The sequence below is a fragment of the Chanos chanos genome, chromosome 11 (genome assembly GCF_902362185.1).
Source record: "Chanos chanos chromosome 11, fChaCha1.1, whole genome shotgun sequence".
Taxonomy (NCBI): Eukaryota; Metazoa; Chordata; class Actinopteri; order Gonorynchiformes; family Chanidae; genus Chanos; species Chanos chanos.
This window is the reverse complement of record NC_044505.1, coordinates 13,489,687-13,501,289: the sequence shown is the minus strand read 5'-3', so window position 1 is coordinate 13,501,289 and position 11,603 is coordinate 13,489,687. Positions and strand designations below refer to the sequence as shown.

At 42.3% G+C, this 11,603-nt stretch overlaps 1 protein-coding gene across 1 annotated transcript; it reads right to left on the bottom strand.

The window, feature by feature from the left end:
* Positions 1 to 228: 228 nt before the first annotated feature.
* On the bottom strand, positions 229 to 11,349 carry kitb (KIT proto-oncogene, receptor tyrosine kinase b). Its single transcript, XM_030787709.1, has 21 exons — positions 11,295 to 11,349; positions 9,075 to 9,332; positions 8,358 to 8,642; positions 7,683 to 7,822; positions 7,289 to 7,457; positions 6,674 to 6,860; positions 5,977 to 6,092; positions 5,611 to 5,725; positions 5,124 to 5,308; positions 4,564 to 4,670; positions 4,114 to 4,240; positions 3,827 to 3,931; positions 3,554 to 3,664; positions 3,236 to 3,374; positions 2,916 to 2,977; positions 2,410 to 2,510; positions 2,156 to 2,278; positions 1,536 to 1,647; positions 1,138 to 1,237; positions 676 to 781; positions 229 to 387 (listed from the first exon to the last, which is right to left on the bottom strand). Exons 1-21 carry the CDS (start codon positions 11,347 to 11,349, stop codon positions 229 to 231), a joined length of 2,862 nt encoding a protein of 953 aa, XP_030643569.1.
* Between the last annotated feature and the right edge of the window lie 254 nt (positions 11,350 to 11,603).

Below are 11,603 nucleotides of genomic sequence, written 5' to 3'. Positions count from 1 at the left end.
GTCAAAGTGGCTGAATGGCTGAGCATTTTTTTTAATAGCCCCCAGTTATCCTCCGCTTATCCTGTTTGTACTGACCAAAAAGGTGAAAGCAAAATGACCTTGTTCAGACTTGTCAGAAGTTTGGTTAAAGCTGTGAAGCTACCCCGGACTGAGACAAGAAAGGAGGATGAAGAGGAAGAAGAGAAAAGAGGAAGGAACTGGAAGTTCTTTGGACATAGGCATAGCTCCTCAGGCAGTCTCATGCTCCACAAAGACATCGGTGGTGGCCAGCAGTAGCGGCTGTGTTGGGGCTGTGGTGCTCTCCACAGAACTCAGTCTCTGTGAGGGCGCCCTCTGCTGTCCTGGAGGCACTATGTCCTCATTACAGTTGCTCAGGTTCAGGTAAACCTTTCAGGAGACACAGATATAAACACATAAATTACATGAGTCAAGACAAGCCTGCAAGTTAAATGAATCATATCAAAAAGTGCAAGTGAATCTAATATGGCAAAAATGATTCAGTAGGATCAAAAGTGATCCAACTGAAATTCTGTACACCTCACATCATTAGAAACATCAACAGGGACAAATCATATATCTATTTCACCAATTGTACAGTTATTAAAACTCTGCTGGATTGGAATAAGTACACATTTACTCATATTACATTACAACACACAGACTTATGGAGCATACGTGTTTTGTTGTTTCCGATAGCAATAATTCCGTTCGCTCAACAAGTTTTTTAAAGGATGGTCTCTTCATAGGGTCAGCGCTCCAACACCACCTCATGACCTCATAACTGAGAACACAAACATATTACATCACAGTTATTACACATGCAATGAACCACTTCACATACACATCAGAATTACTCCGTCACTTCATAATGACTACATAATGACAAACTTCATAATGACAACACACACATTACCTCATTACATAACAATGAAAAACAAACATCATTTAATAGTCAACCTTATACATAGCAACTAATGTATACATCATAACTGCATTATGACAGTTCATAAATGAGAACACACATACACACACACACACACACTCACACACGCACACACACACACACACACACACACACACACACACACACACACACACACACACACACACACACACACACACACACTTGTCTCTCACATTTCGCTGGGAGCAAACTCTGGCTCACTCATTCTGTATCCGTCCTGTATCATTCTGTAGAAGTTAGAATCCACTGGGACCCCAGGATATGGACTATTACCTACATATAGAACAAATAAACAAATATGAAAAAAAACAGTACATAACAAATACATACTAAAAATATTACATAAATAATAAAGCATTAGAATTCAGGTTTCCTTGCTTTAAATATAATACTGAGCAGTCAGTAGGCAATATATTGTGGGGTTTTTTTGGTAAGTCAGCTTCTCTTCCTGAAACTGAACAAACACTGAGGGGGAGAAAGATGCTGCTGTGAGGTTACTGGCTTTGGGTCAGCTAATTGAATCAGGCTCTCTGGGAGTGAGCGGTGTGCGCTGATGTCAGATCAGCCTTACCGAGGGAGAAGATCTCCCACAGCAGGATGCCGTAGGACCAGACGTCGCTCTCAAACGTGTACACGCAGTCAAACAGACTCTCTGGGGACATCCATTTCACAGGGAGACGGGCCTTAATAAAACACACACACACACACAAATACACACACACACACACATTCCCAAAAGTTACAAACAGATCTACAGAGAAAACTTAGAGAGACATTCTCAAATATGATGCTGAGACAGCACAATCTCTCGTATTTAAATCAATGTGATTATTTAAATTACACAGTAAATGTAATTCACAGCTCACAAGCTGTAGAGCATAAGCAAGACCAGTGCCTTGTTATATAGTGATAAAGTGTATGTTTTGGACATATAATACCAGTATAATGCAAATGTTTACATCACAGTAAATCAACACATTTACCTCAAAAATGTGATATATATATATATATATATATATTTAACGTTGCATTATATACATAATAAAATGTTACATATACTACTGTTTTCCTTTGCCCTTTGACTACTGAATCGTTTGCTAACTTTGGTTAGATGTCTGAGGGAAGGTGTTCTCTATGTACATTAACACTAGGAGGTCATGCGCAATTGTTGTTGTTGTTGGACTCACTCACATTGCCCTTCAGGACATAGTTGGCGTCTCTAGTGATGTCTCGGGCCAGGCCGAAATCACAGATCTTTGCTACTCTGCCCTGAGTCAGCAGAATATTCCGGGCTGCTAAATCCCTGTGAATACACTAAACACAAAACAGACGTATGAGTAAAGGAAGAGGAACACAAAAGCATGTGTTCAGTATTTAAAGAAAGCTAAATGAACAGTAGGAAGGTGAATAAGGTGTATCTATAGGTATGACACACAATCACATACATTCTTGGAGGTGAGGAAGTCCATTCCTTTGGCCACTTGGTATGAAAAGCTAAGCAGATCCTCTGTATCCAGAGACAACTCATCTTTATCATCACTCCATTCTGACAGAGAGAGGGAGAGAGAGAGAGAGAGAGAGAGAGAGAGTGAGAGAGAGAGAGAGAGAGAGAGAGAGTGAGAGAGAGAGAGACGTTGGGCGTTTGAAACCGCTCGCAACTGGTATTATTGCTAGCTTGAAAGATTTTAACACCTTAATCAATATTAGACAACCAAAGGATTTTCTACTGCCATTACCACACCGCAGTCTTCATGTATTATAGAATACTGAGCTTCTGTACTGTAAAGCAACAGGCACAATGATATGTGGCATGGCAGACAAGCTTCTCTAACACTGTTGTTTGTTTACTGGATGTCTGAAGTGTGATTCTCAGTGAAGATATTTGAATCAGATGAATCATGTGAATCAGGTGAACCAGATGAATCAGATGAATTAGCTGAATCAGATGTACCTGTTTGGTTGGACCTCTTCTGATAAGATCTCATCGGCATGTAACCGTTTTCCGTGCCATCTCTGACGGGTGGAACATGCAAACACACAAACAAACAAGCACATACACACACACACACACACACACACACACACACATAGACAGTGAATGGAACATTACATTAGACATACATATTAAACTGTGATGGAGTTGAAGACATTACACAAACACAAAATGATAACAAGACAGATGCCCACATAAACACAAAAAACGTACATGCATGCACACATACACAGACACACACACATACACACACACACTCACACACACACAGTTCTCACCGTGAGGGCTGAGTTTGACTAAGCAGATTTTTGTAGTAACCGTCCCCTGTTTTGGAGCTGAAAAATGCGTCCCTCTTCCTCCTCAGGAAGTTCAGCAGGTCGCCATAACAACAATACTCCGTGATCACCAAGATGGGTCCTGTCGTGAACATCACAGTAACGGTATTTCAGAACATAAAAGTACGTGATATATCATAGCAAAGAGCGAGAACTGTTTAAAAAGCACGATATTTCCACTGAACCGTTCACTTCAGAGACTCCACACACAGCTCTTCTGTTATGTCTTTCTTAACCTTTGACCTGTGGCTGCTGCCTTACCTCCCACGGTACAGGCACCCAGCAGGTTGACAATGTTCATGTGACTGCCAAGGTAACTGAGAACCTTCAACTCTGACATCAGAGCTTCTTTCTCAGTGGAGTGAGCGCTTGCTGTGTGATCACACACACACACACACACAGACACAAATCCCATTATAAATATTTAAACTGGCTAAAAAAAAGGCCTATTCTCGTAAGCTGACGTAATGTTGATCTTTTGCTTGCGTGTGCAGATACACACACACACACACACATATATACACGTCGACTTACGTTTAAGCATCTTCACGGCAACGGTGGTCACTGTGTTGGGAGAACAGAGGCTGTACGCTGTAGCAGCCACCACTTTACCGAATGCTCCAGAGCCGAGGATTTTACCTACACACACACACACACACACACCAACTCTATTTTACTACACTCTTCATAGCATGGTCTGCATCGCTGAGTTGTCTGACCAGAATAATATGTCACAGAATGACACTGAAAAACCAATGTAACCAATTGTTCATTTGTTTGTTGCTTGTTTATTTGTTTGTTTGTTTGTTTGTTTGACTTACCAAAGCGCAGTCTCTCACGGGGAAACTCCCACTTCGGGTCATAAGGCAACTGGGTGGGGTCTATGTATATGTAGTTGTTGCCATGGATACTCTCAATCACTTTCCAGTGGATCTCATATTTGGGTTTCTGAGGTGACACAAAACAACAGTTTTAGTTTCCGTGATTCCACCGACCCACACTGTTCTAAATGAAACAGAAGTCTTAAAATATGTGAGTTAAGTGAATGGACAGGGTAAATATCTATCCAGGTGATTTTGGAATCAAAACTTTGATTAAGGTAACTTCACCGTGGCATGTGTTACTGCATACAAATATAATATGAAGGCGCAAGTAGGTGAGTTCACGCAGGAGAAATAAAATGAGTAATTTTACTGTATCTATGTGGTAATAATAGATCGTGTTATATAGTGCATGCTGTGTGTCATACACACACACACACGATAAGTTACCTGTACGTATTTATACAGCAGAACGATTAATATGAGACTCAGTAAGACTGCAGCAGATACAACTCCAGTCAACAGAGGCGTGAAGAGTGTGTGAGGCACGGTCCGTTCTGTGTTAAGATACAAACACACACACGCACGCACACACACACACACACGCAGGCGCGCATGCACACATGTCTGTTTGTGTTAAAGCCTGCTGTTGAAAAAGGGATTAGTCTCTGTTTCAAATCCTGCTCTGCAGACGCTGCATAAATTAATCTGTTCCAGTCTGTTAAAACGGTGTACACGTGGTGTGACAAACACACATACACACACACACGCACACACACATGCATTCACACACACACACAGACACACTAATGTATGTGTATACAAAAAAAAGTTTAATCTGGGCTGAAAGTGTGTTATGGTGTCAAAGAGTTCATGTTTATGTATTAACTTAGTGGGACTCACACACACACACACACACACACACACACACACATATATACAAGCACATGTTGTTCACACTAAGTCAAGACACACTCACACACACACACACATACATATATATAGCTCACCTCTGATTGTGAAGAGAGCATACGCCTGTTCTCCGTAAGTGGAGGCCACACATTCGAGGGTGTGGTAGTTTCCTCTGCTGATGTTGAGTCTGCTCTCCACCAAACTTCTCCCAAACCCAGAGCCTGACACCGTCACCATCGCCAACTCCTCATCCTCCTGTGTGGCATTGTCCAGGTGTGAGCACCTACCACAGGTCAAAAAGTCCTCATTAATACACAACAGGATATTACAGATGTTGAATAATGTCAGATAGCGCATATTGCTTGCATAACAATTTTGATAAATGATCTCGATAAATGTTAACAAATTTGTTTACAAACGGCTTACACCGGTGTGTTCCACTTCTCCAAGTGTTTTTACGATAACGTGAGAATCGCTATTCCGTGAATCAAACAGAGATGAAGTTTATAGAGCGTTTTCCCATTAGCTTATGTTAGCTATGTTGATGTGTGTGTGAGTGTGTGTGTGTGTGTGTGAGTGTCATACCGCATGTGTGGAGGTTCACAGTAGTACCAGCTGATTTTGGGGACAGGATATCCTGAGGCAACACAACGAACCTGTCCATCAACTGGACCTTCCTGAGACACAATTACAGGTTTACCTGAGAGTGAGAGAGAGAGTGAGAGAGAGAGAGAGAGAGAGTGAGAGAGAGAGTGAGAGAGAGGATTAGTGAGATAGTAAGATATTGTTACTGCATTTCTGAGAGTGAATAAGAAGGGATGGGTGTGTATGAGTGAACAATGAAGACAGAGAGAAAGAAAAAAAGAAAGAAAAAAAGCAAGAGAGAAAGAAAGAAAAGGCGAAAGAGTGAACATTGCGTGTAATTTACTCAAACACTTCTTCAAAACTCACAGATAACATAGAGGAGGAATGATTGATTGACAGATGCGTCGTTGTGATTGGCTGAGAAGGTGTATATCCCGCCCTCTGAACCATGTACCCGAACCAGCCTCAGCTCACTGATGTACCTAATAATATTCAAATGATTTTTATGAAAAAACATTATGGATGTATTCAGATATTATTAATGCTTTGCTGCAGGGGTATTACGAGGGCATTACTGGAACAAACAGATTAAAGTCAAATTAAAGTAAAATTAATCTTAATTTTGGGTTTAACATAATTTCCAGTACATTCACATTTTCCATGCCACATAGGAAGAATGACTGTGCGTGTGTGTGTGTGTGTGTGTGTTTGTGTGTGTGTGTGTGTGCGCGTGCGTCTGCATGTGTGTGTGTCTGAGTGTGTGTGTTTATGTGCGTGTGTGTGTACACGTGTGTGTGAGTGTGTGTGTATGTATGTGTGTGTACCTTTATTGTTGGTTGAGTACTTTGATGACATGTTCTGATGTGTTTGTGAGAGTTTGACTCTGTGTGTGTGTATGTGTGTGTGTGTGTGAGTGTGTGTGTGCGACGTCTGCATGTGTGTGTGTCTGAGTGTGTGTGTGTACCTTTATTGCTGTTTGAGTACGGTGATGACGTGTTCTGATGTGTTTGAGAGAGTTTGACTCTGTGTGTGTGTGTGTGTGTGTGTGTGTGTGTGTGTGTACCTGTACTGCTGTTTGTGTACAGTGATGACGTGCTCTGACGTGTTTGTGAGGGTTTGATTGTGAAAGGTCCAGTAGATGGCCTGTGGTGTGGGATAGGCCTCCATCTCTGCCCTCAGAGTCAAACTCTCACCCTCCCGCACCTTCACTTCACTGCTCTCACTGCTAACCAGATTAATGAATCCCCGCTCTGAGAACACGAACACACACACACACACACACACACAGACACATACACACACACACACACACACACACACCCACACACGCACGCACGCACACACACACAAGCATCGCTATCGTTGTCATCAGCAGCAGCAGCAATGTCCTTGCCAAACATGTGTCTGTATTGTATATTTAATGTATAATATTCCTTCCAATGCAGTCTTTGCAGTCAGAATGATAAAGTTTCACAGTGTGGAGGGTGGGATTTAACTCTAAAGCGATTTACAGAAAAGATAAACTGGAAAGAGATTCAAGAGACATTATTTAAGAAACATATTATTCAATGTAATCACAGAGACAAAGAGAACTTTCATTTTAGTATCAGCTCATACACACACACACACACACACAAACACACACACGCGCACACACACACACACATTCAGTACTCACCATACACCTCCAGCTGGACAGTTGCTACAGACGTGCCCTTTGCATTTTTGGCTTCACAGTGATACTTTCCTGAATCTGTTGCTTTCACTGAGCTTATCCATAAGGTTGTTGATCGTTGGTAACCATGGGAACCCGACAGGATGTGGGAGGAGTGTGACTCTAACGCAAACTGAGAGGAGAGGTCGAGGGTCAGCAGCACATCAGAAAGATCGCCGTAAAGACAGACGGATGAGTTACCGTGACAACATTTATGAATGATCATGATTGAGAAGTATAACAATATAAGGAGTTGTCTTTTTCCCAAAGTTATACAAAAGCGTATGTAATACTATGCTGTCAGAACATGGGCATGCATGCCTGTGTGTGTGTGTGTGTGTGTGTGTGTGTCTCGTACCACTCCTTCTGGAAAGCTCCATTTCAGACTGAAGTCGTGGTTGATGTTGGTTGTGCTACAGGTCAGTTCAAATTGTTGACCCTGGGTCAGAATCACCCTATCAGCTCTGCTCAAACTAATCACAGGTACTGATCCTGGGCCTGCACAAACAGAAACAGACACACACACACACACAAAGCAAGCGCGCGCGCACACACACACACACACACACAAAGCGGACACACACACACAAAACACACACACACACACACACACACACACACAAAGCACACAAAGTAGAATGACAAATCATCACAAGTTACTTGTGTTTCACAACACTTGATCAGAGTTTGGGATGAGTGCCCATTAGATCAGTCAAACTGGTTATACGACCATCGTGTTCTATGGCGCGTGGAATAAAGACCGTTGTGTTTCACAGTGCGTGGAATAAAGTCAACATTATAACTAAAGACTATTGGACAGGACACAGAAGTCTTGCCACGTTTCAGTATTGTCAGTCAATAAGTCCCGCCTGCTAAACGTGCCTGGAAGAGCTGAAACAGAGCGTAGCACCCCAACTCCCCCCCCCCACACCCTCCCCTCTCCCTCCAAGTTATGACAGAAACAGATTAAGAATGTCTGTTTGTTTTGAGACCATCTTTGTTCTTTCTTTCACTTTTACACACACACACACACCTTGCCGTACGCTGATGTAATATTGACTGGACTTGACTGGGACTCCAGCCATCTCTCCTGTGCAGACATAACAACCGTCATGTTCTTTGGTTATGTTGTGGATAACGATGCCACGGTGAGGGTGTGGGATGTAGCTGAGTCCGAGTGGGAGGGGCTTGTTGTCACACGTATGCAGACTCAGACGAGTGACAGCTGGATCGGTCACTAGGCACGGGACAGTGTAGTCTTCACCCTCTCTTGCCAATAAGCCATTTACCAATGAACGCACAAATGCACTGTCCTGTTCTGAGGGGGGGAAGAGGAAAGAGAGAGTGAGAGAGAGAGAGAGAGAGAGAGAGAGAGAGAGACAGAGAGAATGTTGTCGTCATCATTGAAAGGGGTACTGTGCTGGGCATGAGTTTTGATTGGCGACACTATGTCACGTCTCCTAAATCACTTTTTAAAAAAGGAGCCAAGAACAGGGAAAGCTACACTGAGAGAACGAGCAGGAGAATGTGAGAAAGAAAGATAAACATGAGACAAAAGTCTTAGAATCCCAAATTAAACAGAGAGGACTAACTTTTGCATACACTGAGGTGTGGCTGGGAGCCCAGACTGACAGCTATATATTCACGAAGGCTTAGCAAGACCTTTATAGTATGATTCGAACGTTAATAACAGTCCGGATCTAGGCTTTTACAGAGCAACACACACACACACACACACAAACACACACACCTTTCACGTAGACATAGATAGATTTCTGTTGTTTTGTGGCAGAGTTAAGGCAGGTATATCCGCCCATGTGCTGTGTCTGTGCAGAGCTAAGTTTAATGACAGCCTCTCCGTCTTCCTCTCGTGCCCCTTCGATCCTGCGACCCTTGTCTCGCTGCCACCGCACTTCGCCCTCGTCGTCACGGCAACGCAACTCCAGCTGTCCGCCCTTCAGAATCACCAGGTGAGGGGAGTCTGGTGTGAGGACTGGTTTGGGCTGACCTGAACAGCAACAAAACATTTTCAGTGGGGAAAAAAACAAAAAAAATCCAATCCATCCAATGGTAGATAATCCTCAGTTTGGGAGTTATTAGCATTACAAAGATTTGTAGTTGAAAGAAGGTTTCAAACAAAAGTAAATTTGCCAGAGTGAAATAAACTCCTGAGTGTTAATGTCAATAAACACGCAAGATAAATGCAGTTGTAAGTAACTCGAGAAAAAAAGAAACGTTTCACGTGCATTTGCAACACTAACTATTCATGAACGTAAAAAATAATTCTTAAGTTAGCTCTTTTTAACACTTGCGAATTTTACACCGTGAAACAATTTACCCAAATTTGCAGAGTAGGCGAACTCATGTAAGTTAGCTGGCCCCTAAGGTAAACCGTTAACGCCATGTTGCCATGCCAAAGATGTGACCCTTCAGGTTCCTCATGTAAATAAGAAGCAGTTGTCTATTTAGGATTTAAGACTGCAGGATTTAAGAAAGTTTGCCTCACCGCTTTCACGGTGTGTGTAAAATTAGGCTCCACAGTTCTGTCTCGAAACACACGGAGAGCCACACAAAATGGTTTGTACGTGGAAATTTGTTGAATTACGCTTTCAAAGAAATAGGAACACTTACTAATCAGCATTCTCACTTTAATGTTTTCTCTTTTTTGACGAATGGCTACTGTATTTCCCTCATCTCTACTGACATAAGTGCTTAGAAAATGGTCATTTACGTAATTGGTAGACTGAAGCATTAGACAGCTTCCATTTTTTTTTTTTAATGTTCCATCACAAACCACCCCAAAACAAATTAAATTAATGATTCATTAACCACTGCTACCCCCCCCACCACAAAAAGAAAAAAGAAAAAAATCCTCCCCTGTATGGCATAAAATCAGCACACTTGCGGGCAAATGTTACAGTTCACACGAAAGAGACGGCGGCTTATTTGCATAACCGTCACGTCCTTTCTGCGGAATCTTATGACTGTTGACAGAGCCGCTGCTCCCGGCAACACGGATGTTTTTTTGGAAGTTTATAATGGAGGCTTTAGAGATAACGTTACAGAAACATCAACGGAAAAAAATAGTGGTCAGAATCGTTCTTCAAAGCGTAGCGGGGGAATTGTCAGTTTCAACCTTCGATTTGTACACGGTGATAAAAAAGAAAAAATTTGCTTTGACGGCATTATCATTATGATTATGATTGTGATTATGATTATGATGCGGAAAACGTGAGGTTTTGTGGCAGGCTACTGAGTAAACCCAAAAGGAGTTCGCGGTCCTGTGAATTTAAGAGGCATACTAGTTTGTAAACAGGCGAACAATCTGGTTGTAGTGGCAAGACAATACATAAAATGTACCTCAAGTACCTGTTGACTCATAGCGATGTCAGTCCCTATGTAGCCAACATGACTTCTAGCTCAAACAGCCAAATGTGCATTCAGACTATACTGAGCTCATTGAAAACAGTAGGATCACCGTTAGGATGAACACGGAAGCCTACGGTCTATGTGGTCCTGTTCAACGCAGATTCAAACCCATCACTGAAGTTAATTTGCAACGGACAGCCGATATACATTGACCATGACAATGTTTTGTTTTGCTTGTAGCATTGTATGCATCGCAGGGTTTATTGCCAAGGTTCTAATTACACGCTAATTAATTATTGACACGGTTAACAAAACACATGTATCACAGAGGCTGAAAAAAATACAGGGCTATCAGTTTAAACAAACAATCAGGTGGAGTGAATATCAAAGGTATATGTATTTGCCAGATATCAAACTAAACATAACGGTATGATATTTAAAAAGTACATCATATTCCAGCATTACAGCGATTGGCCATCACCAGCATTTGAAACATTTAATAAATTAGCCAAATTCTCATTATGTGTAAATGGAAATTGGACTACTTTAAAATGGCCAATTAAGACTCTTGACATTCACGCAAGAAAAACCTCTGTCTTACCAGGAGGTAAAGCGCACATTAGTTGTAATACAACGAGAAACCAGGCGGCACCCATTGTGAGTTCTCCATCCGTGAGTGTGAGACTGCGACTAGCTGAACGCGTCTATAGCTCTCTCTCTCCCTCTCTCTCTCTCCGTGTGTGTATGTGTGCGTGTGTGTGCGCGCGCGCGAGAGAGAGAGAGAGCGCACACAACTTAATGGAATTGTATTTCTTAAAGGGCAAGTACGTCTTTCTTAGCCGAAGCTACTTGGCTTTCGGAGCTGGAAGGTAGGCTGCTGGACCCGAGCCAGTCTGCCCGCTTCTGCTCT

Bases quoted from the DNA above. Each gene is read 5' to 3' on its own strand.
- kitb (XM_030787709.1), bottom strand. From the start codon at position 11,349: ATGGGTGCCGCCTGGTTTCTCGTTGTATTACAACTAATGTGCGCTTTA. The intron at 2,978-3,235 runs GTGAGAACTGTG...TCCACCCGTCAG, and splicing joins AGTCAAACTCAGCCCTCACG to AGATGGCACGGAAAACGGTT. The intron at 782-1,137 runs GTGAGAGACAAG...TTGTGTTCTCAG, and splicing joins GAGTTTGCTCCCAGCGAAAT to TTATGAGGTCATGAGGTGGT.